Below are 25,692 nucleotides of genomic sequence, written 5' to 3'. Positions count from 1 at the left end.
TCTTGAGAGGCCCTTTGGACTAGCAGCCAGCTTGAATTTTAGCCTCCTTCCTAAGAATGCCAAATGATGCTGCACAATGTTCTCTGTTATGTCGCTGGCCAGTGACGTAACTGGCCAGCACATTCAAGTGTCGCTGTGGGGGCGCAACGAGGTGGGGGAAATGCCCGGATGTGTTGAGGGCATTTCCCCTCTGTTACAGTGTGCATTTGGTTTGCTCCTCGGCCGGCGGCCGGGAGCTATAAATAAAGAAGGGCGTGGCTGGGTGCGGCAGCTTCGCACCGAGACACGCTCCGATACTAAGACCCGTGCTGACGGGCTTAATACAGCGTGCACGCACTCGGCCGCGCCTTAAGCAAAGCAAGCCCGGTTTTCATTTGTTTTATTGCCGCGCGGCGCGCGCTACTCCCGACATATGTCCCAGCCCTTATAAGGGCTGAGGACATAACATTTGGCGACGAAGGAGTAAGAACCCTGCCTCGAGGGTCGGACCCTGCTGCGGCCGTGGGTTTACTACGGTGCTCGTGCGGCAGGGCAGGAATCCTGGAAGAATTGTGGGGCACTCAGTCTTAAAAAAAAATAAAAAAAAAAATAAAAAAAACATAAGAAAAGTGCTTAACAGGACGTATCCAAGGCAATAAGGCAATTTTGGAGCAAGGCACCTTCGCCAAGACTGGCAAGAAAGAGAAATCAACAAGAAACAGTGAGTAAAAGAATATACCCTCAGTGTGAGCACAAGAACAAGTAGCCAGCCCAACACCACCCCAACCACAATGTCAGCAATACCCCCAGTAGAGCCTTTTGTGGTGGAAGGGGCTCCCTCAACACAAGCGCCCAAGTGGAGAGAATGGGTGGAAAGAGTGCTGTTGTTTTTTGAAGCCACAAAAGTAGCGAATGACCAGAAACGCGCCCTGCTCATTCATATAGGAGGCAAGGACATATACAAAATTGTGAAAAACATCGCGGAAGATACACCCAAAACTCATAAGACACTCATAGCTGCCCTCAACCGACATTTTGAGCCAATGGTAAACACTGATTATGAAAGATTCATATTTAGACAGGCAAGACAACAGACAGATGAGTCGCTGGATGCTTTTCACCTAAGGTTAAGAGAGCTAGCGGGCACGTGTAGATTTAATGATGAGACTGAGGAAGTCCGAGGACAGTTAATACAAGGGTGTGCTTCCATTCCCCTCAGGGAACGCATCCTAGAAGAATCAGGAAAATCACTACCGGACATTCTACAACTATGCAGAACAAAGGAGCTCTCGAAAGCCAGGGCTTCCCACATGGAGGCGGCGTTACAACGTCCTATAAAAGAAGAGGTCGTCAACGCGGTTGTGACACCCCGGAAGAAAACTCCACAAAAAGGGAGCGGTCCGCGACCCAGACAATGTGGATACTGTGGGGGTGTGCCACACCGAGCGTCTGAGTGCCCAGCGAGGGGAAAGATCTGTGCGAGCTGCGGAAAAATGAATCATTTCGCAAAGGTATGCAGGTCCAAAGACGCCCGAACAGCAACTGTGAATGTTGCGCTGGAAGACGCCCCTCATGAAAAATCAGAGCGAGGAAGTGACATGGACGATGATGAAACAGTGATTCATGTCATTCACTCTTTATTTGCGACCACACCTACCAATTATCGCCAAGCACAACTTCCGAAGTGCCCGATACGGATGGGTCATCATGAGGTGGTAGCTGTTGTGGATACGGGAGCATCTATAAATCTATTAGCAGCTGATGAACATCGCCAGATGTCCCCGACCCCACCTCTGACCATGACAAATGTCAAGGTGTATGCCTATGGACAAAGCACCCCCCTCTCCTTAAGGGGTATGTTCTACACTACGATCACTCATGGACAAAACTCAATATCAGCAAAGGTCTACGTGACCAAAGGAGGGGCTGGCATGCTGTTAGGTTGTCAGGCGGCGGAGGAGTTACAAATTGTGACATTTGCGGTCAGCATTCACCAAGAATCGGTGACGGAATTGGTTGCCAGGTACGAGGGAGTCTTTAATGGCATAGGGTGTCTACGGGGACGGGAGATCAAACTCCACATTGATCACACCATCCAACCGATAGCTCTCCGCCACCGGCGAGTGGCGTTCCATCTCAGGCCCCAGGTGGAGAAAGAATTAGAGAATCTGGAAAAAGCTGGGATTATTGAGAAGGTGTCTGGGCCTACCCCGTGGGTGTCGCCCATTGTAGTAGCTCGGAAGCCCAAACAACCAGGCGAAGTAAGAATCTGTGTGGACATGCGTCTCCCAAATGCGGCTATCAAAAGAGAAAGGCATTTGACACCTACGATCGATGACATTCTGGGGGAGGTAAGTGATTCGAGATGGTTCTCGAAGCTGGACCTCCGGTCGGGGTACCACCAGCTAGTATTAGCACAGGAGTCCCGCTACATAACAACATTCTCGACTCATGTTGGGCGCCGGAGGTACAAGCGTTTAAGTTTTGGGATATCAAGTGCGGCCGAAGTATTCCAAAATGTGATTCAGGAGCTGTTGGTGGGTTTACCGGGAACCATAAATGTCAGTGACGACATCCTGGTACATGCTCCCACTGTTGCGGAACACAATGCAAGATTACAAAAGGTCTTACAACGCATCCAGGATTCTGGACTGACTTTGCACAGACAAAAATGTGAGTTTTTGAGAGACAGGATACAGTTTTTTGGATATCTGTTCTCAGCGAAAGGAGTGGCCCCTGATCCTGCGAAAGTCAATGACATTAACCCCTTCCCCGCCACGGACGTAATGGTTACGTCCATGGCAGCGCCCGTGTGGCGCCATGGACGTAACCATTACGTCCTGGGACTGGCAGTCAGGGGAAGCGCTTCCCCCGAGGGCCGCCCCCCAACACCCCCAGGCCAGGGCTGAAAGGGGAATCCCTTCCCCTTTCACGACCACCCCCCCCACCCCGCCCCCCCCCATGACGTCAGCGCGCGATCGCGCGCTGATTTCAGGAAAAGGGGGAAAGACGCGCTGGAAGCCATTTGCTTCCAGCGCGTCTAAGGGAGAAGGTGAGTTTTTCACCTTCGTGCGGGTGGGGGTGCTCTCAGAGAGGCATCGAGGGAATGGAAAGGGTTTTCCTTTCCCTCGATGTCTCTTTGAGCATTCCTGCTGCCCGATCGCGATGCGATCGGGCAGCAGGAATGCCCACTAGACACCAGGGATTTCAGTATGTGTGTGTGTGTGTGTGCTTATTAGTGTAGGGGAGCGACCCCTTGGGCAAGGGTCGCTCCCCTTTGGGGGCACATGTATTTTACGTCGTTTCTGCCCCCCCTGGGGGCAGATTGGCCCTATTTTTAGGCCGATCTGCCCCCAAGGGGGGCAGAAAGCCACTAGACACCAGGGATTTTATTGTTGCTTTGTATTTTTTGTGTTGGGGGGCGGCCCCTTGGGCAAGGGTCGCTCCCCTTTGGGGGCACATGTATTTTACGTCGTTTCTGCCCCCCCTGGGGGCAGATTGGCCCTATTTTTAGGCCGATCTGCCCCCAAGGGGGGCAGAAAGCCACTAGACACCAGGGATTTTATTGTTGATTTGTATTTTTTGTGTTGGGGGGCGGCCCCTTGGGCAAGGGTCGCTCCCCTTTGGGGGCAAATGTATTTTACGTCGTTTCTGCCCCCCCTGGGGGCAGATTGGCCCTATTTTTAGGCCGATCTGCCCCCAAGGGGGGCAGAAAGCCACTAGACACCAGGGATTTTATTGTTGATGTGTATTTTTTGTGTTGGGGGGTGGCCCCTTGGGCAAGGGTCGCCCCCAGGGGCCCTCATGTATTTTTGGGCAGTTCTGCCCCCCTCGGGGGCAGAGAGGCCTATTTTTTTTAGGCCTTTCTGCCCCCAAGGGGGGCAGAATCCCAATAGCGCCAGAAATAGTATGTATGTATGGTGCTTTGTGTTGGGGGGTGGCCCCTTGGGCAAGGTTCGCTCCCCCCAGGGGCGCAATGTATTTATTGTCGTTTCTGCCCCCCTTGGGGGCAGATTGGCCCTATTTTTAGGCCGATCTGCCCCCAAGGGGGGCAGAAAGCCACTAGACACCAGGGATTTTATTGTTGATTTTTATTTTTTGTGTTGGGGGGTGGCCCCTTGGGCAAGGGTCGCCCCCATGGGCCCACATGTATTTTTGGGCAGTTCTGCCCCCCTTGGGGGCAGAGAGGCCTATTTTTTTTAGGCCTTTCTGCCCCCAAGGGGGGCAGAATCCCAATAGCGCCAGAAAGATATGTTTGTATGTGTGCTTTGTGTTGGGGGGTGGCCCCTTGGGCAAGGGTCGCTCCCCCCGGGGGCGCAATGTATTTATCGTCGTTTCTGCCCCCCTTGGGGGCAGATTGGCCCTATTTTTACGCCGATCTGCCCCCAAGGGGGGCAGAAAGCCACTAGACACCAGGGATTTTATTGTTGGTTTTTATTTTTTGTGTTGGGGGGCGGCCCCTTGGGCAAGGGTCGCCCCCAGGGGCCCACATGTATTTTTGGGCAGTTCTGCCCCCCTAGGGGGCAGATATGCCTATTTTTTAGGCCTTTCTGTCCCCAAGGGGGGCAGAATCCCCATAGCGCCAGGGATACTATGTGTGTGTGTGTGCTTTGTGTGGGGGTGTGGCCCCTTGGGCAAGGGTCGCCCCCCCCCAAAGGGTGCAATGTAATCTGGGCGATTTCTGCCCCCTCCCCTTGGGGGTAGATTGGCCTATTTTTTTTTAGGCCCATCTTCCCCCAAGCAGAGAAGACTAGACACAGGGGAAAATGAAAAAATGGTTAGTGGCGGAGTGTTTGTCAACTGGCGAAGTATTTGCTTTTATGATAATAACAGTTTTTCTCCTTTTTGTTTTAGTTCAAAGCTTTTGCTGACTTTGCTGTGGCTTGTTGCAGTTTTGGCAGTAGTTGTCCTGCGGTTTGCGTAGTTGCATGTTTTAGGTAAGTAAATAAATTTACTCCAAGTGAGTATTGTTGCAATGCATGAATGACATGTTTGTAGGTGGTGTACTGAATGCAGGATTGTGTGTGAAATTGTCCTTAGAGTTATGCACAATGATTATTGTGTTGTCTTATGTCTAATTTGCTTTTTTTTTTCTCTTTTTAGTGGGATATCGTTGGTGATTGCTGTGGCTGTGCAGAGTAGTTGCTGGTGAGTCAAGCTTTTTCAGGCAAGTGAGCAGTATAGTTTTTGAGTTTATAATTCTTAGTGATAAACCTATACTTTGTTACTTATCTTACACAGTGCTGGTTGTTGGTGGTGTATTTGTCCAGTTAATTTTAGTAGGAAGGATCATGGCCAGCCGTAGGATGACCGCTCAGCAGGTTGTTAGTGTGCTTTTTGAGTCATCTTCTGACCATGAATATGAGACTGACTCTGCATCTGAGGCAGAGGAGGAAGTGCAGGATTCTGGAAGTGAATTTTCTGTCAGAGATGAATCATCTGATGATGAAGCCACTCTCAGTGCTGATGAAGGGCCTGTTTTAGAGGAGGACAGTGATGTGCCAATGGTGCAGGAGCCAGCGGCTGAAAGGCTTCCCATTGGAAGACCTGACGCATGGGTTGCACCAAACATGGAGCAGCCACAGTTGCCTGCGTTTACTGGTTTTCCAGGGTGTCGAGTTAATACGGAAAACTTTTTGCCCGTCAACTTTTTTGAGTTGTTTATGGACGATATATTTTTGGGAGAGATTGTTGAGCAGACTAATTTGTATGCAGAGCAGTTTTTGAGGGACAACGCTGCCAGACTTAGGCCACACTCTAGAGCTAGCCGGTGGATTCCCACAAATCTGGAAGAGTTGAAAAAGTTCTTGGGTTTAACTTTTTTGATGGGGCTGATAAGGAAGCCGTCGCTGTCTTCATATTGGTCTACTAGTCCCTTGATGGCAACTGCTATATTTCCTGCCATCATGAGTCGTAACCGGTATGAGCTTCTTCTTCGGATGTTGCATTTTGTAGATAATGCTTTAGCCTTGCCACGAGATCATCCTGATTCTGACCGTCTTTTTAAGATTAGACCTGTCCTTGATCATTTGGTAGATCGGTTTTCAGAGATCTATGTTCCAGGGAAAGAAATATCTGTAGATGAGTCTTTGGTCCTGTTCAAGGGTCGTTTGGTTTTTAGGCAGTACATTCCTAGCAAGAGGGCACGGTATGGAATTAAATTGTATATGCTGTCAGAAAGTAGTACAGGATATGTTTATAATTTCCGGGTCTACACTGGTAGGGATTCCAATATTGACCCCCCTGGTTGTCCTCCCACTTTTGGAGTTAGTGAGAAAATTGTGTGGGAACTTGGTAGACGACTGTTTAACAAAGGTCACCATTTATATGTAGATAACTTCTACACTGGAGTTCGGTTGTTCAAGGAGTTGTTCAGAGTGGACACTGTTGCTTGTGGCACAATCCGCTCTAATCGGAAAGGCTATCCAAAAGAGCTTGTCTGTAAAAAACTTGAGAAGGGACAGTGCAGTGCCTTGCGGAATGATGAGCTGCTAGCTCTGAAATTTGTAGACAAGAGGGATGTATACATGCTAAGCACCATCCATGATGAGAGTACTTCACCTGTGGCTGTTTGGGGTCAGGTTGCCGAAGTGCGCAAACCTGTGTGCATCTTAGACTATAATAAGCACATGGGTGGTGTTGATAGAGTAGATCAGAGGTTAGAACCTTACACTGCTGCTCGTAAGTCTTATGTGTGGTATAAGAAATTAGCGCTTCACTTGTTCCACTTGGCAACTTTTAATGCTTTTGTTGTGTTTAAGGATAGTTCTCCAGAGTCAAGGATGACATTTGTGAAATTTCAGGAGTCTATCATAGCTAGCCTTGTTGTGCTGGAACAGGCAAGAGTTCCTAGAGAAGCAGTGGTGGAGGATGTGGCTAGATTGAAAGATCGTCACTTTGCTGAGCACATTCCTCCCACGGCCAAAAAAAACTTTCCTGCTAAGAGATGTAGAGTCTGTGCTCGAAGAGGTATCAGGAAGGAGACTAGGATGTACTGCCCTGATTGTCCTTCAAAGCCTGGGCTGTGTGTGGGTGGCTGTTTCAGGAGCTACCACACACAGAAGAATTATTGGGAAATTCCGTGAGCGTAAACTGGTGTTTTATATTTTTATATGTTCGGTTTCACGGTTGGCATTAGTCATGTATTCAGTTAGAGCTTTTGTGTTTGTAGTTTTGTACTAATTTATGATTAGTGGTTTCTTTGTTGTTTAAAAACAAAAAAAAGGGGATGGCATGTGTAGAGTGGCGCTTGGCTGGCGGCGTGGGTGGGGTGGCGCTTGGCTGGCGGTGTGTGTGGGGTGGCGCTTGGCTGGCGGTGTGTATGGGGTGGCGCTTGGCTGGCGGTGTGTGTGGGGTGGCGCTTGGCTGGCGGTGTGTGTGGGGTGGCGCTGGGCTGGCGGTGTGTGTGGGGTGGCGCTTGGCTGGTGGTGTGGGTGGGGTGGCGCTTGGCTGGTGGTGTGGCGCTTGGCTGGCAGTGCCGGCCAAACGCCAGTCCACACACTCATCAGCTGGTGTGATTGCTGTATCAGGCATGTGGGCGTATGAAAGTGATGGGCCCTTGACTGGCGCTGTCTGTGGATGCGAGTCTTGTAATGTGCTGGGCCCGTGGCTGGCGGCGTGAATGGTCTAGTGCATGTCATGTATGAAAGGTGTGTGAATGGACTGTAAAGCGGTTGGTGCCTTGTCGTGGCTTTACAGCTCACGAGCTGAGTCATTGGTTCAGTTTTTTGGCCTTTCAATTATTACCAGTGCATTTCACTTTTGTGAAATCTCTTGTTAATAAAATTTGATCTACTGAACCATCACTCACCCTCGTGTCAAATCCAACCAGTATGTGTGGTACAAATGACAAAACCTGCTCCGCTGTAATCAGGCGTCGCAGCACACTTGAGACACGCTAGGTGCCTCAGGTGGGACCCCGATGATGAAGCATGCCACCAACTTGGTTGGTGAGTGAGGGGTCTTCTTCACATAACCTAAGTGTGTTTCTTTTCACAATTTTAGTGTTTGGCACATCACGGACGTATGTGCACACATCAAAGTGATATATTCCCAAAATACCTGTGTTTGGGGGGGAGGGCCCACCTATGTTTTTGGTCCTGGGTGCGGCCGTCATGTAGGGAAACCTACAAAACCCAGAAACTTTTTAAAACTAGGCACCCCAAGGAGTCTAGGGAGGTGTGGCTTGTGTGGCTCCCCCAACATTTTCTTACCCAGACTCCTCTGTAAACCTCACAATTTGCATAAAAAAGCATATTTTCCTGATTTTTCTTAGTAGGATCACCGCTCCAGCACAAAATTCCTACTCCCCAGTTTTCCCCTCAGTCTCCCAAGTAAAATGACACCTCACTTATGTGGGTCCCCAAAGCAGAGTCCGTCTAAAGATGTATAAAAGAATATGCCCTTATAAACTTGCTGTGCTATCCCTTCTATCCCTTCAGGTTTTGGGCCTTATTATGTTGCAGGCACCTGGGCCATCCACACAAGTGAGGTATCATTTTTATCGGGAGACTTGGGGGAACGCTGGGTGGAAGGAAATTTGTGGCTCCTATCAGATTCCAGAACTTTCTGCCACAGAAATGTGAGGAACATGTGTTTTTTTAGCCAAATTTTGAGGTTTGCAAAGGATTCTGGGTAACAGAACCTGGTCCGAGCCCCGCAAGTCACCCCTCCTTGGATTCCCCTAGGTCTCTAGTTTTCAGAAATGCAAAGGTTTGGTAGGTTTCCCTAGGCGCCGGGTGAGCTACAGGCCAAAATCTACAGGTAGGCACTGTTTTCTCCCAAAATTGTGGATGTGTCCACGTTGCGCTTTGGGGTGTTTCCTGTCGCAGGCGCTAGGCCTACCCACGCAAGTGAGGTATCATTTTTATCGGGAGACTTGGGGGAACGCTGGGTGGAAGGAAATTTGTAGCTCCTCTCAGATTCCAGAACTTTCTGCCACAGAAATGTGAGGAACATGTGTTTTTTTAGCCAAATTTTGAGGTTTGCAAAGGATTCTGGGTAACAGAACCTGGTCCGAGCCCCGCAAGTCACCCCTCCTTGGATTCCCCTAGGTCTCTAGTTTTCAGAAATGCACAGGTTTGGTAGGTTTCCCTAGGTGGCGGCTGAGCTAGAGGCCAAAATCTACAGGTAGGCACTTCGCAAAAAACACCTCTGTTTTTTTCCAAAATTTAGGATGTGTCGACGTTGCGCTTTGGGGTGTTTCCTGTCGCCGGCGCTAGGCCTACCCACGCAAGTGAGGTATCATTTTTATCGGGAGACTTGGGGGAACGCTGGGTGGAAGGAAATTTGTAGCTCCTCTCAGATTCCAGAACTTTCTGCCACAGAAATGTGAGGAACATGTGTTTTTTTAGCCAAATTTTGAGGTTTGCAAAGGATTCTGGGTAAGAGAACCTGGTCCGAGCCCCGCAAGTCACCACTCCTTGGATTCCCCTAGGTCTCTAGTTTTCAGAAATGCACAGGTTTGGTAGGTTTCCCTAGGTGGCGGCTGAGCTAGAGGCCAAAATCTACAGGTAGGCACTTCGCAAAAAACACCTCTGTTTTTTTCCAAAATTTAGGATGTGTCCACGTTGCGCTTTGGGGTGTTTTCTGTCGCCGGCGCTAGGCCTACCCACGCAAGTGAGGTATCATTTTTATCGGGAGACTTGGGGGAACGCTGGGTGGAAGGAAATTTGTAGCTCCTCTCAGATTCCAGAACTTTCTGCCACAGAAATGTGAGGAACATGTGTTTTTTTAGCCAAATTTTGAGGTTTGCAAAGGATTCTGGGTAACAGAACCTGGTCCGAGCCCCGCAAGTCACCCCTCCTTGGATTCCCCTAGGTCTCTAGTTTCCAGAAATGCACAGGTTTGGTAGGTTTCCCTAGGTGCCGGCAGAGCTAGAGGCCAAAATCTACAGGTAGGCACTTCGCAAAAAACACCTCTGTTTTTTTCCAAAATTTAGGATGTGTCCACGTTGCGCTTTGGGGTGTTTCCTGTCGCCGGCGCTAGGCCTACCCACGCAAGTGAGGTATCATTTTTATCGGGAGACTTGGGGGAACGCTGGGTGGAAGGAAATTTGTAGCTCCTCTCAGATTCCAGAACTTTCTGCCACAGAAATGTGAGGAACATGTGTTTTTTTAGCCAAATTTTGAGGTTTGCAAAGGATTCTGGGTAACAGAACCTGGTCCGAGCCCCGCAAGTCACCCCTCCTTGGATTCCCCTAGGTCTCTAGTTTTCAGAATTGCACAGGTTTGGTAGGTTTCCCTAGGTGCCGGCTGAGCTAGAGGCCAAAATCTACAGGTAGGCACTTCGCAAAAAACACCTCTGTTTTTTTCCAAAATTTAGGATGTGTCCACGTTGCGCTTTGGGGTGTTTCCTGTCGCCGGCGCTAGGCCTACCCACGCAAGTGAGGTATCATTTTTATCGGGAGACTTGGGGGAACGCTGGGTGGAAGGAAATTTGTAGCTCCTCTCAGATTCCAGAACTTTCTGCCACAGAAATGTGAGGGACATGTGTTTTTTTAGCCAAATTTTGAGGTTTGCAAAGGATTCTGGGTAACAGAACCTGGTCCGAGCCCCGCAAGTCACCCCTCCTTGGATTCCCCTAGGTCTCTAGTTTTCAGAAAAGCACAGGTTTGGTAGGTTTCCCTAGGTGCCGGCTGAGCTAGAGGCCAAAATCTACAGGTAGGCACTTCGCAAAAAACACCTCTGTTTTTTTCCAAAATTTAGGATGTGTCCACGTTGCGCTTTGGGGTGTTTCCTGTCGCCGGCGCTAGGCCTACCCACGCAAGTGAGGTATCATTTTTATCGGGAGACTTGGGGGAACGCTGGGTGGAAGGAAATTTGTAGCTCCTCTCAGATTCCAGAACTTTCTGCCACAGAAATGTGAGGGACATGTGTTTTTTTAGCCAAATTTTGAGGTTTGCAAAGGATTCTGGGTAACAGAACCTGGTCCGAGCCCCGCAAGTCACCCCTCCTTGGATTCCCCTAGGTCTCTAGTTTTCAGAAATGCACAGGTTTGGTAGGTTTCCCTAGGTGGCGGCTGAGCTAGAGGCCAAAATCTACAGGTAGTCACTTTGCTAAAAACAGCTCTGTTTTCTGTGATATGTCCACGTTGTGTTTTGGGGCATATCCTGTCGCGGGCGCTAGGCCTACCCACACAAGTGAGGTATCATTTTTATCGGGAGACGTGGGGGAACGCTGGGTGGAAGGAAATTTGTGGCTCCTCTCAGATTCCAGAACTTTCTGCCACAGAAATGTGAGGAACATGTGTTTTTTTAGCCAAATTTTGAGGTTTGCAAAGGATTCTGGGTAACAGAACCTGGTCCGAGCCACACAAGTCACCCCTCCTTCGATTCCCCTAGGTCTCTAGTTTTCAGAAATGCATAGGTTTGGTAGGTTTCCCTAGGTGGCGGCTGAGCTAGAGGCCAAAATCTACAGGTAGTCACTTTGCTAAAAACAGCTCTGTTTTCTGTGATATGTCCACGTTGTGTTTTGGGGCATATCCTGTCGCGGGCGCTAGGCCTACCCACACAAGTGAGGTATCATTTTTATCGGGAGACGTGGGGGAACGCTGGGTGGAAGGAAATTTGTGGCTCCTCTCAGATTCCAGAACTTTCTGCCACAGAAATGTGAGGAACATGTGTTTTTTTAGCCAAATTTTGAGGTTTGCAAAGGATTCTGGGTAACAGAACCTGGTCCGAGCCCCGCAAGTCACCCCTCCTTGGATCCCCCTAGGTCTCTAGTTCTCAGAAATGCACAGGTTTGGTAGGTTTCCCTAGGTGGCGGCTGAGCTAGAGGCCAAAATCTACAGGTAGTCACTTTGCTAAAAACAGCTCTGTTTTCTGTGATATGTCCACGTTGTGTTTTGGGGCATATCCTGTCGCGGGCGCTAGGCCTACCCACACAAGTGAGGTATCATTTTTATCGGGAGACGTGGGGGAACGCTAGGTGGAAGGAAATTTGTGGCTCCTCTCAGATTCCAGAACTTTCTGCCACAGAAATGTGAGGAACATGTGTTTTTTTAGCCAAATTGTGAGGTTTGCAAAGGATTCTGGGTAACCGAACCTGGTCCGAGCCACACAAGTCACCCCTCCTTGGATTCCCCTACGTCTCTAGTTTTCAGAAATGCACAGGTTTGGTAGGTTTCTCTAGGTGGCGGCTGAGCTAGAGGCCAAAACCTACAGGTAGTCACTTTGCTAAAAACAGCTCTGTTTTCTGTGATGTGTCCAGGTTGTGTTTTGGGGCATATCCTGTCGCGGGCGCTAGGCCTACCCACACAAGTGAGGTATCATTTTTATCGGGAGACGTGGGGGAATGCCGGGTGGAAGGAAATTTGTCGCTCCTCTCAGATTCCAGAACTTTCTGCCACAGAAATGTGAGGAACATGTGTTTTTTTAGCCAAATTTTGAGGTTTGCAAAGGATTCTGGGTAACAGAACCTGGTCCGAGCCACACAAGTCACCCCTCCTTGGATTCCCCTAGGTCTCTAGTTTTCAGAAATGCACAGGTTTGGTAGGTTTCCCTAGGTGGCGGCTGAGCTAGAGGCCAAAATCTACAGGTAGTCACTTTGCTAAAAACAGCTCTGTTTTCTGTGATGTGTCCACGTTGTGTTTTGGGGCATATCCTGTCGCGGGCGCTAGGCCTACCCAAACAAGTGAGGTATCATTTTTATCGGGAGACTTGGGGGAACATAGAATAGCAAAACAAGTGTTATTGCCCCTTGTCTTTCTCTACATTTATTCCTTCCAAATATAGGGGTGTGTGTAAAAAAGACATCTATTTGAGAAATTCCATGTAATTCACGTGCTACTATGGTCACCCCGGAATTCAGAGATGTGCAAATAACCACTGCTCCTCAACACCTTATCTTGTGCCCTTTTTGGAAATGCAAAGGTTTTCTTGATAGCTATTTTTTACTCCTTATATTTCAGCAAATGAATTACTGTATACCCGGTATAGAATGAAAACGCACTGCAGGGTGCAGCTCATTTATTGGCTCTGGGTTCCTCGGGTTCTTGATGAACCTACAAACCCTATATATCCCCGCAACCAGAGGAGTCCAGCAGACGTAACGGTATATTGCTTTCGATAATCTGACATTGCAGGGAAAAGTTACAGAGTAAAAAGTAGAGAAAAATTGATGTTTTTTTCACCTCAATTTCAATATTTTTCTTTTTCAGCTGTTATTTTCTGTAGGAAACCCTTGTAGGATCTACACAAATGACCCCTTGCTGAATTCAGAATTTTGTCTACTTTTCAGAAATGTTTAGGTTTCTGGGATCCAGCATTGGTTTCATGACCATTCCGGTCACTGACTGGAAGGAGGCTGAAAGCACAAAAAATTGCACAAATGGGGTATGCCCCAGTAAAATGCCAAAATTGTGTTGAAAAATTGGGTTTTCGGATTCAAGTCTGCCTGTTCCTGAAAGCTGGGAAGCTGCTGAGTTTAGCACCGCAAACCCTTTGTTGATGCCATTTTCAGGGGAAAAACCACAAGCCTTCTTCTGCAGCCCCTTTTTCCAATTTTTTTGAAAAAAACGAAATTTTCACTGTATTTTGGCCAATTTCTTGGCCTCCTTCAGGGGAACCCACAAAGTCTGGGTACCTTTAGAATCCCTAGGATGTTGGAAAAAAAGGACGCAAATTTGGCTTGGTTAGCTTATGTGGACAAAAAGTTATGAGGGCCTAAGCGCGAACTGCCCCAAATAGGCAAAAAAAGGCCTGGCACAGGAGGGGGAAAAGGCCTGGCAGCGAAGTGGTTAAGGAGGCATCACCGCCCACCACTGTCACGGAAGTTAGAAGTTTTTTAGGAATGGTTAACTACTGTGGGCGATTCATAAAAGATCTATCTAATCTGACCCAACCCCTGAGGAATCTTCTCAAAGCGTCTGAGTCGTGGCAGTGGGGGTCTGCTGAACAAACAGCGTTCGAAACAATCAAAGAGGCCTTATCCAGTGACACGGTACTGAAGTACTTTGACCCGAAAAGAAATACCAAAATTGCTGTTGATGCAGGACCCAAAGGTCTGGGAGCTGTACTGTTGCAGGAGCAACGTGAAGGAATGTGGGCTCCTGTCGCATATGCCAGCCGTTCGCTGACTGACACTGAACAGCGGTATTCGCAAATTGAGAAGGAAGCCATTGCGGTACATTGGGGGTGCAAGCACTTCCACATTTATGTATATGGTCGCCCGTTTGTAGTTACCACTGACCACAAGCCTTTGCTTCCGTTGTTCAACGGAACTGCTTCTAAACCCCCACCAAGAATAGAGAAATGGATGCTACAATTGCAAGACTATCGATGCCAGTTGGAGTATCGCCCGGGATCCGAAAATCCGGCTGACTATCTATCGAGGCATCCCAGAAGTGCATCCGAAGTAGAGGTCGAGGAAGCCACAGAGACTGAAGAATATGTCCGATACATAGCTGATCGTTCCCGGCCCTTACCTATGACCATGGAAGAAATCATACAAGCGACCAAGTCGGATGAGAGTCTGCAGAAAGTAATGAAGGCTGTCCAGACTGGTCAGTGGTACCGAATCAAAAATCAGTTACCATTAGTCAACTCTGAAGCTCGACGCGTCATGGAAAGCCTTTTTGGGGTAAAGGGTGAGCTTACCATTGACTCTCAAGGCTGTTTGTTAAGAGGAAGTCGTCTGGTCATCCCTTCCTCCATTACCAGCAAGGCGATTGACTTGGCACACAATGGCCACCAGGGTATGGTCAAGACCAAGAGCCGACTTCGATCCAAGGTGTGGTTTCCTCTCATGGACGAGAAGGTTGAGCAGGTGGTCAGGTCATGCCGATGGTGTCAGGCCACTGGTGAATCAGCGAGGCCTGTTCCTGTTGAAACTGAACCAACCCCTACCGGCCCATGGGTATCGGCGAGTCTGGATTTTGGTAGTCTGCCCGATGGTCGCCACACCATGGTGGTAATCGACGATTTTTCAAAGTATCCTGAGGTTGAAATCATTCCGGCCCTCACTGCTGCCGTAGTGATCGCTAGACTGGAAAAGATAATGGCTACTCATGGTCTCATTGCTGAGATAAAGACTGACAATGGACCGCCGTTTCAGAGCAATGAGTTTGCGGAGTACCTGAAAATTACTGGCACCCGTCATCGCCGAATCACTCCGCGATGGCCTCAGGCCAATGGTGAGGTGGAACGTTTCATGCGGACTTTAAATAAGGTGATAAGAATTGCAGTGGCTAGTGACCAGTCTGTGGAGTATGCGATTTTTTCGTTTTTACGGAACTATCGCCAAACACCTCATTCCACCACTAGTTTGGCTCCTGGTCATGTGGCGTTTGGAAGGGCGTCTATTGATGCGATTCCCCATCATTCTTCATGGTGTCCTCCTGGAATGGCTCGGGGTGTGGTCCAAGAGAAGAGGCGGATGTCAAATCAAAGGGTCAGCCGTGCAAGGAACGCCACACCGTCTGATCTGAAGGTTGGTGATCAGGTATTACTCAAGCAAACTCTGCCTGGTAGCAAGTTTCGTACACCTTTTTCGACAGTCCCGTGGAGAGTTGTTCGACGACATGGATCCGCTGTGGTTGCGCAGCGTGGAAATGACACAGTGACCCGAAATGTGTCATTGTTTAAAAAGTTTCATGGTGAGAGTGACTTTCGAGAGGAATGTATCGAAGATGCTGAGGCCAGCATTCCGGTGTGTGACGGGCCTGAGGCGGATACCCCAATGAACGGGTCGCTGATTGGTGGTGGAGATGGTAGAGTGTCAATCCAGTCTGACTCCAAGACTGATGGTTCCTCCACTGACTTAGTGTCTAAGCGATCTGGATCTGCTGGATATGGTTTGCGGGGCAATCCTTGTCCTTCATCCCGTCTCCGGGATTATGTGTGTGATTATTGATTGTCATTTCATGATGATACTTAGATTGGTGTTTGTGTGGTTTTGCATTTTTGGGGAGGAATGTTATGTCGCTGGCCAGTGACGTAACTGGCCAGCACATTCAAGTGTCGCTGTGGGGGCGCAACGAGGTGGGGGAAATGCCCGGATGTGTTGAGGGCATTTCCCCTCTGTTACAGTGTGCATTTGGTTTGCTCCTCGGCCGGCGGCCGGGAGCTATAAATAAAGAAGGGCGTGGCTGGGTGCGGCAGCTTCGCACCGAGACACGCTCCGATACTAAGACCCGTGCGGACGGGCTTAATACAGCGTGCACGCACTCGCCCGTGCCTTAAGCAAAGCAAGGCCGGTTTTCATTTGTTTTATTGCCGAGCGGCGCGCGCTACTCCCGACATATGTCCCAGCCCTTATAAGGGCTGAGGACATAACATTCTCTACTCGTGATAGTTATCAATCCTGCCGGGGCTGCGGAGGAAAGGAAGGCGTGGGACAGTTTGTTTGATTAAACTCCTCGGGACTGCCGGGCCGCCCCCTTTTCTCTCTCGAGTGGAGCCGAGGATGAGGAGGAGGAGAGGCGTTGAGTCCTGGAGTGCGGCAGACAGGAGGGAGGAGGAGAGGAGGCTGCTGGAGGAAGAGAGGCGTTGAGTCCTGGAGTGCGGCAGACAGGAGAGAGGAGGAGAGGAGGCTGCTGGAGGAGGAGAGGCGTTGAGTCCTGGAGTGCGGCAGACAGGAGAGAGGAGGAGAGGAGGCTGCTGGAGGAGGAGAGGCGTTGAGTCCTGGAGTGCGGCAGACAGGAGAGAGGAGGAGAGGAGACTGCTGGAGGAGGAGAGGCGTTGAGTCCTGGAGTGCGGCAGACAGGAGAGAGGAGGAGAGGAGGCTGCTGGAGGAGGAGAGGCGTTGAGTCCTGGAGTGCAGCAGGCAGGAGGGAGGAGGAGAGGAGGCTGCTGGAGGAAGAGAGGCGTTGAGTCCTGGAGTGCCGCAGGCAGGAGAGAGGAGGAGAGGAGGCTGCTGGAGGAGGAGAGGCGTTGAGTCCTGGAGTGCGGCAGGCAGGAGAGAGGAGGAGAGGAGGCTGCTGGAGGAGGAGAGGCGTTGAGTCCTGGAGTGCGGCAGACAGGAGAGAGGAGGAGAGGAGGCTGCTGGAGGAGGAGAGGCGTTGAGTCCTGGAGTGCGGCAGACAGGAGAGAGGAGGAGAGGAGGCTGCTGGAGGAGGAGAGGCGTTGAGTCCTGGAGTGCGGCAGACAGGAGGGAGGAGGAGAGGAGGCTGCTGGAGGAGGAGAGGCGTTGAGTCCTGGAGTGCGGCAGACAGGAGGGAGGAGGAGAGGAGGCTGCTGGAGGAGGAGAGGCGTTGAGTCCTGGAGTGCGGCAGACAGGAGAGAGGAGGAGAGGAGGCTGCTGGAGGAGGAGAGGCGTTGAGTCCTGGAGTGCGGCAGACAGGAGAGGGGAGGAGAGGAGGCTGCTGGAGGAGGAGAGGCGTTGAGTCCTGGAGTGCGGCAGGCAGGAGGGAGGAGGAGAGGAGGCTGCTGGAGGAGGAGAGGCGTTGAGTCCTGGAGTGCGGCAGGCAGGAGGGAGGAGGAGAGGAGGCTGCTGGAGGAGGAGAGGCGTTGAGTCCTGGAGTGCGGCAGGCAGGAGGGAGGAGGAGAGGAGGCTGCTGGAGGAGGAGAGGCGTTGAGTCCTGGAGTGCGGCAGGCAGGAGAGAGGAGGAGAGGAGGCTGCTGGAGGAGGAGAGGAGTTGAGTCCTGGAGTGCGGCAGGCAGGAGAGAGGAGGAGAGGAGGCTGCTGGAGGAGGAGAGGCGTTGAGTCCTGGAGTGCGGCAGACAGGAGGGAGGAGGAGAGGAGGCTGCTGGAGGAGGAGAGGCGTTGAGTCCTGGAGTGCGGCAGACAGGAGGGAGGAGGAGAGGAGGCTGCTGGAGGAGGAGAGGTGTTGAGTCCTGGAGAGGAGGAGAGGAGGCTGCTGGAGGAGGAGAGGCGTTGAGTCCTGGAGTGCGGCAGACAGGAGAGAGGAGGAGAGGAGGCTGCTGGAGGAGGAGAGGCATTGAGTCCTGGAGTGTGGCAGATAGAAGAGAGAAGGAGAGGAGGCTGCTGGAGGAGGAGAGGCGTTAAGTCCTGGAGTGCGGCAGACAGGAGAGAGGAGGGGAGGAGGCTGCTGGAGGAGGAGAGGCGTTGAGTCCTGGAGTGTGGCAGACAGGAGAGAGGAGGCTGCTGGAGGAGGAGAGGCATTGAGTCCTGGAGTGTGGCAGACAGGAGAGAGGAGGCTGCTGGAGGAGGAGAGGCGTTGAGTCCTGGAGTGCGGCAGACAGGAGAGAGGAGGCTGCTGGAGGAGGAGAGGCATTGAGTCCTGGAGTGTGGCAGACAGGAGAGAGGAGGAGAGGAGGCTGCTGGAGGAGGAGAGGCGTTGAGTCCTGGAGTGCGGCAGACAGGAGAGAGGAGGAGAGGAGGCTGCTGGAGGAGGAGAGGCGTTGAGTCCTGGAGCGGAGGAGAGGAGGCTGCTGGAGGAGGAGAGGCGTTGAGTCCTGGAGTGCGGCAGACAGGAGAGAGGAGGAGAGGAGGCTGCTGGAGGCGGAGAGGCGTTGAGTCCTGGAGTGCGGCAGACAGGAGAGAGGAGGAGAGGAGGCTGCTGTAGGAGGAGAGGCGTTGAGTCCTGGAGTGCGGCAGACAGGAGAGAGGAGGAGATTAGGCTGCTGGAGGAGGAGAGGCGTTGAGTCCTGGAGTGCGGCAGGCAGGAGAGAGGAGGAGAGAAGGCTGCTAGAGGAGGAGAGGCGTTGAGTCCTGGAGAGGAGGAGAGGAGGCTGCTGGAGGAGGAGAGGCGTTGAGTCCTGGAGTGCGGCAGGCAGGAGAGAGGAGGAGAGGAGGCTGCTGGAGGAGGAGAGGCGGCTGCTGGAGGAGGAGAGGCGTTGAGTCCTGGAGAGGAGGAGAGGAGGGTGCTGGAGGAGGAGAGGCGTTGAGTCCTGGAGTGTGGCAGACAGGAGAGAGGAGAGGAGGCTGCTGGAGGAGGAGAGGCGTTGAGTCCTGGAGTGCGGCAGACAGGAGAGAGGAGGAGAGGAGGCTGCTGGAGGAGGAGAGGTGTTGAGTCCTGGAGAGGAGGAGAGGAGGCATCGCCGGGCTCGTCCTGCATCCACGTCCCCCCAGGCGATGCTCTCAGGATGGCTCGGCTGGCCTTGACTCGGGCTCCGGCGGTAGAGAGGTCACCGGCGGCCGCTCTGTGCATCCTCTATGGAGCTGGGGGAGTGTTGTGGGCGCTGCTCCGGAGGGGGAGCACACTTGGGCCAGGTGAGCCCCACCGCAGACTGCAGGTGAGGCCAGCGCCTGTTTCAGTGAGCAGGGGGCCTCACACAACACCCTACCACACTCACCGCACACCTGCCACCTTGCTTCTGAGACCTGCGTGGCGCCACCCTCTCCTGTTCTGCCGCGAAGAGAGTGACCGTATTTTCGCGCTTTGTCCCGTGCACTTTTACCATCTTGCGTGATGCAGCGGGTGAAGTGGCTGAAAAGTGCGCGGTGGGGGAAGGAAGGGTGCGCGCACCTTACAGGGAACATTGCCTGGGGGATCAAGGATTTTTGTAGCCCCAACATATGAAGACGCTGACTCGGATATGCTACAGGAATGGGATGATAATTCTAAAAGTTGTTCGCTAACTATGATGTGCATCTTGGTCAAGTACGCACGTAAGGATCAGGCTACACTACTTCAGGACATAGACAAAATAATGTCAAAAGTGTCAGAATTAATGTCTAAGGAGGACTTGGAAAGTTTTTTTAATACAATGTATGAACGTTTGGCAAGAATTAAAAATGAAATCACTGCTAAGAAATAAAGAAAGTTTTTACGGGATCTAAAGGACTACCAGACGGAGAATTTTGACCCTTCACAAGAAATATGATCATCTCTATCACAAGACATCAACAGAGAGGAAGGAACAACATCGGGTGAAAGATAAGGAGAAAAGTGATGCATCAGATAGCAACGTATCAGATTTATCAGGAGACATCACAACCCAAACCACACCAACAGATACTGAACAAAGGATGAATTTTTTAAGGCAGTACCAGTTACTGAATCAGAGCAAGACAGACAAATTTGGAGAATCAAATCGGCAGAATGGCAGAGGCCAAGGAATACGAGGATGAGCCAGAGGAACAAACAGGCCTACCGCGGCGCAACCCGAGGCACTAAGAGCCATATTTATACTTTTTGACGCAAAACTGCGCTAACGCAGTTTTGCGTCAAAAAAATTAGCGCCGGCTAACGCCATTCTGAAGCGCCATGCGGGCGCCGTATTTAATCAATGACGTTAGCCGGCGTTAGCCGCCGGCGCTGCCTGGTGTGCGTTGAAAAAAACGATGTACACCAGGCAGCGCCGGCGTAGGGGGATATGGAGCTTGGGCGTGAAAAAATGGGGCAAGTCAGGCTGAGGCAAATTTTTCGCCTCAACCCAATTTGCGCCATTTTTTTCGACTCCCAACCCCCATAGAAATGACTCCTGTCTTAGCAAAGACAGGAGTCATGCCCCCTTGCCCAGTGGCCATGCCCAGGGGACTTCTGTCCCCTGGGCATGGTCATTGGGCATAGTGGCATGTAGGGGGGCACAAATCAGGCCCCCCTATGCCACCAAAAAAAAATTAAAAAAACACTTACCTGAACTTACCTTAATGTCCCTGGGATGGGTCCCTCCAGCCTTGGGTGTCCTCCTGGGGTGGGCAAGGGTGACAGGGGGTGTCCCTGGGGGCATGGGAGGGCACCTCTGGGCTCCTTCCGAGCCCACAGGTCCCTTAACGCCTGCCTTTTACAGGCGCTAAAAAACGGCGCAAAAGCGGCCGTACGTCATTTTTTTTGACCCGCCCACTCCCGGGCGTGAATTTTGCCCGGGAGTGTAAATACGGCACACATGCCGCGGAGTCAATTTTTTAGACGGGAACGCCTACCTTGCATATAATTAACGCAAAGTAGGTGTCCACGCTAAAAAATGACGCTAACTCCCTGGACTTTGGCGCTAGACGCTTCTAACGCCAAAGTATAAATATGGAGTTAGTTTTGCGTCGGAATTGCGTAAAAAAAAACTACGCAATTCCGGCGCAAACGGAGTATAAATATGCCCCTAAGTCTGAAGGCGGCAGCGGTTAATCTTTTAGGCCGCCGGGCATGCCGCTTCACTTTTTCCCGATATTTCCTCGCATGAGGCTCTAGGTTTCACATCGGGCCTCGGCGAGCTCAGGATACAGCACGGCCTGGGAATTAATTATTGCCCCATTTCCCCATTATGGCACATACCTGGTTTTCTGTTAGTCTCTGTTCTTTTCTCTTCTGTTGTTTGTTCTTCTTTTATGGTCTGTCTCTCTTTTGGGTGGAGCCATGTTTTTGCTTCTTTTTCCCAGCATACCTTTCTCTTCCCTGCATGCATCGGGATCCCTATCTAACATGGTGACCACATCTTTATCTCCTATGGTAGTTTTTCCCAACCTAACATGGCGTCTTTTCTTTTCCTGCATGTCACTTCCTGTTTTTAGGTATATAAGGACTTAGGGCCAGATGTAGGAAAGGGTTTTACCCATTCTGTGTCTATGGGAAAATGTGTTCGTACATATGGCCCTTAGACACTTGATCTCCTTGTGCTGCAACACTTCCTTTTGGTGGTGATCACGCTCCGGTTTTTTCCAGTCTTTTTATGCCTCTTTCTGGCCTTCCTGTTATATTTTGTTTTTTGAAAACTTACCTTTGCCTGTGCCTTTTGTTGTTCCAGGGAGTTCCAGCCTTTGAGGTGTTTTCCCTTCGGGTTTTTCCTCAGGGACTTCTTTTGGAGGGTACGGACTGCCTTGACGTTTCCTTGTCAGCAGCACCGTGGCTACTAGAAAGGGTCGCCCATATCTTGGCCAAGGCAGGACCTACAAGCGGCAAGACCATCCTGCAGACAAATCTGGTAAGCGACGAGTCAACCGTGACAGATTGCAGCGCCAAACTAACCAGCCCTTTTTGGCCAGCATGGAGGATAACTCAACGGCAGCTGCAGAATCCAACCAGTCGTTGCTATTAACAATTCAACAGCAAGCCCAGGAACTACAAGTACGTAATGAAAATGCGGCTTTATGACAAGCCCTGGAATCATAAACTACTGATGTCCCTACTAAATCTGCTACCATGCCACATTTCTCAGGAGATCCGAAAACACTCCGAGAGTTCCTTGAGGCCCTTACAGTCTATTTTGTTTTTTGTCCCACACAATTCGCACAAGATAAGACAAAGGTAGGATATCTTATCAGTGCCTTGTCTGGTCCTGCTTTGGCATGGGCAACTCTGTTGGTAGCCGCCGCCGACCCTAAGTTATCTGATTATTCAGCTTTTCTCACTTCTTTCAAACAAATGTTTCGAACGCCCTGGATTGGAGGCGTCGGCAGAAGAAGCGTTATGCAATATCCAACAAGGTAACCAAGATGTTCGTCAATACATTACACGATTTAGACAACTAGCAGGAGAGACAACATGGGTAGAACGCACCTTGGTAACTCTTTTTCTAAGGGGTCTACGAGGAGAAATCAAAGATGAATTAGTACATTCAACTAGAGTAGACGATCTATGTGGATTGATGGATCAAGCACTTTCCATAAGAGTATCGTCTAAAGGAACGCCGTCTTGAAAGAAGAAAGAATCGAGGTCCTCCTTATGTTGGAAATCCACGTACAATCGTCCATCATACTGAAGAAACTCGATCAGCCTCAAAAGAGACGACAGATGAAGAACCCATGCAAATAAACACTGCTCGTGGCCCTCTCACATCAATTGAACGTGAGAATCAGCGTAGAAAGGGATAATGGGGGTCATTACAACATTGGCGGTAAAAGGCACTTACAGCCGTGCAGAAGACCGCCAATACACCGCGGCGGCGGCGGAAGCCCGCCACAGCTATTATGACACACATCACGGAATCCGCCGAAATTCAGACACCCACACAATACTGCCACACCAAAGGTCAGCGATAAACATGCGGAAACAAATCCTCCACCTCCATGCCAACAGAAACACGCCCATGCCATTACGACCCACGAATCCACGCGGCGGTCTTTCAACCGCGGTATTCCATTGGCGGTACACACCGCCGCGCTCAAAATACACACACACACACAAAACACCGCCACATTGGACACATCCAAATACACACACCTGATACACATACAAACACCACTCCCACACATCCAACACAATATAAAACACACACCCACATCACCCACAAACCCCTACGACCCGAAATTAGAGAGAAGGCCATAGAGAGACAGCACAGAATAGAGAACCCCATCACACAGAGGCACACTACACCATCACCCACACAACATCCACGCACAAAACACCACATACCACTACACTCACCACACTCATCACCACATACACCACCCCACACCTCACACACACCACCCCATGTCATGCCAAAGACACCCCCGCTTCTCCGAGGAGGAGCTCAGGGTCATGGTGGAGGAAATCCTACGGGTAGAGCCACAGCTATTTGGCTCACAGGTACAGCACACATCCATAGCCAGGAAGATGGAGCTATGGCAAAGAATAGTGGACAGGGTCAATGCTGTGGGACAGCACCCAAGAAATAGGGAGGACATCAGGAAGAGGTGGAACCACCTACGGGGGAAGGTGCGTTCCACGGTATCCAGGCACAACATCGCTGTACAGCGGACTGGCGGCGGACCCCCACCTCCTCCCCCACAACTAACAACATGGGAGGAGCAAGTCTTGTCCATCTTGCATCCTGAGGGCCTCGGAGGAGTCGTTGTAGGAACGGACACTGGTAAGTCAAATCTTCACTATCATATCCCCCGCCCTACCTGCATGCTATCACACACCCCCACCCTCACACCCTCCCCTATCACCCTAACTCCTCATTAATGTACCCATAACAACAACCACCCATCCCAAGACCTGCATGACACAACTAAGCATGGATACCCATCACTAAAGCATGCCCACTGCACATACCCAGAACACCCCCCAACCATCAGCACACAAGCCCCCACACAGGAATGCCTGCACTGGGGTACACGCACAACCAACCATTGCACACCATAAAACACACACATGCAATAATCATGTACTTATACCCCCGCAGGAACCCGAAGGAACGTCACCACACCAGAGGGTCCAGACAACACCACTCCACCCCCAGAAGAGGCCCACAGTGACGACAGCAGCTCTGCCCTCCTGGATCTTGATGACCAGCCCGGACCATCGTGGGCCTCAGGACAGTCGGTTCCCCTTGCCCAGCCACAGCCCAACACCGAGCTGCCACCCTCTGGTAACACCAGCACAGCACCCACCCAGCGGGCCCATACCTCCGTACCTCCGTCCCCAGGACAGGTCAATCAGCGGTGTGTCCACCACTACAGGGCACCCAGGGTAACCCACCACCCCAACAACAACAGGGACCTGGGGGCAGTGGTAGTGGGCACACGGTCCAGGGGACGGAGGCACAGGAACATAGGGGAACTGGGAGGGCTGCTGTGCGACAGAGGGAGGACAGGCCAAGGGAACCAACTCTCAACGAGGCCCTCTCCTCCATCATGGGAGCATACCACCACTCCCAGGAGACGATGGCAACGGTCCTGGACAAGTTGCAGGAGACCCTGCGTCTTTGGGGTTCAGGGAGGAGCTCAGGACCCCTGCAGACGGACAACCACCACAAAAGCAGTCCCTGAGATCCAGGAACAGGACAGAGCAAGATGGCAAGACCCCCGCCAGGAAATAAGACTACCCTGATTGTCCCCCCACTGTCCCACTTTGTTACCCTGTCCATATCAGAACTGCCCCAGCTCCACTTCCAATGGCCAGATGTGCAATGTACCTGTGAGACTAATAGACTGGACTCTGCCATGGACATTCCTCCACCATCACCCATCCCCATTTCACAACCCCCCTTCATGTTTATGCACTTAAATAAACACCCTTGAAACACTAATAAAACTGGAGTCAGTCTATGATTTTGTACTTTGTATTGTCAATTACAGTGTCAAAAAGGGTTACCCATTGGAAGGCTAACATACCAATGGCACACATCACAAGCCCTTCAAGGGTGCAAGCTGTTGACACGTAGGTTATCACATTTGTGAAACTGAAATGGAAGGGGACAACTCAGTTAACAAATAGTGAGTGAAATGTAGGTACAGGATAGAGGTAGACGTGTGAAAGTTAATGTAATGTGAAACCTGAAAATGTTCTCACCTGTGTTTCACTGGAAATATTGCTGTATGACTGACTCCCTGTTGTTGTTTTCTCCTTCCTCAGAATCATCCTCATCACTGTCCACAGGCTCCACAGGCTCTACCGCTGCTACAACACCGTCATCTGGATCATCCTCCTGCAGAAAAGGCACCTGGCGTTGCAATGCCAAATTATGGAGCATGGAGCAGGCAATGATGATGTCGCACACCTTCTTCGGTGAGTAGAATAGGGACCCACCTGTCATATGGAGGCACCTGAACCTGGCCTTAAGGAGTCCGAAGGTGCGTTCGATCACCCTCCTAGTCCGCCCATGGGCCTCATTGTAGCGTTCCTCTTCCCTGGTGCTGGGATTCCTCACTGGGGACAATAGCCGGGAAAGGTTGGGGTAACCAGAGTCCCCTAATAGCCACACACGGTGCCTCTGGAGTTGACCCATCATATCAGGGATGCTGCTATTCCACAGAATGTAGGCGTCATGCACTGAGCCAGGGAACATAGCATTTACCTGCGAGATGCACTGGTCTGCCAAACAGACCATCTGGACATTCATCGAATGATAACTCTTCCTGTTCCTGTGCACCTGTTCACTCCTGCGGGGGGGACCAGAGCTACATGGGTCCCATCAATGGCACCTATGACGTTGGGGATATGTCCAAG

The 25,692-nt window shown here is 51.0% G+C and overlaps 1 protein-coding gene across 1 annotated transcript; it reads right to left on the bottom strand.

The window, feature by feature from the left end:
* Positions 1-16,326: 16,326 nt before the first annotated feature.
* On the bottom strand, positions 16,327-19,029 carry LOC138291687 (uncharacterized). The gene has a single exon (XM_069230327.1). It carries the CDS (start codon positions 19,027-19,029, stop codon positions 16,327-16,329), a length of 2,703 nt encoding a protein of 900 aa, XP_069086428.1.
* Between the last annotated feature and the right edge of the window lie 6,663 nt (positions 19,030-25,692).

The sequence above is a fragment of the Pleurodeles waltl genome, chromosome 1_1 (assembly GCF_031143425.1).
Source record: "Pleurodeles waltl isolate 20211129_DDA chromosome 1_1, aPleWal1.hap1.20221129, whole genome shotgun sequence".
NCBI lineage: Eukaryota > Metazoa > Chordata > Amphibia > Caudata > Salamandridae > Pleurodeles > Pleurodeles waltl.
The sequence above is the reverse complement of the archived record's forward strand: the minus strand, read 5'-3'. Positions and strand labels throughout refer to the sequence as shown.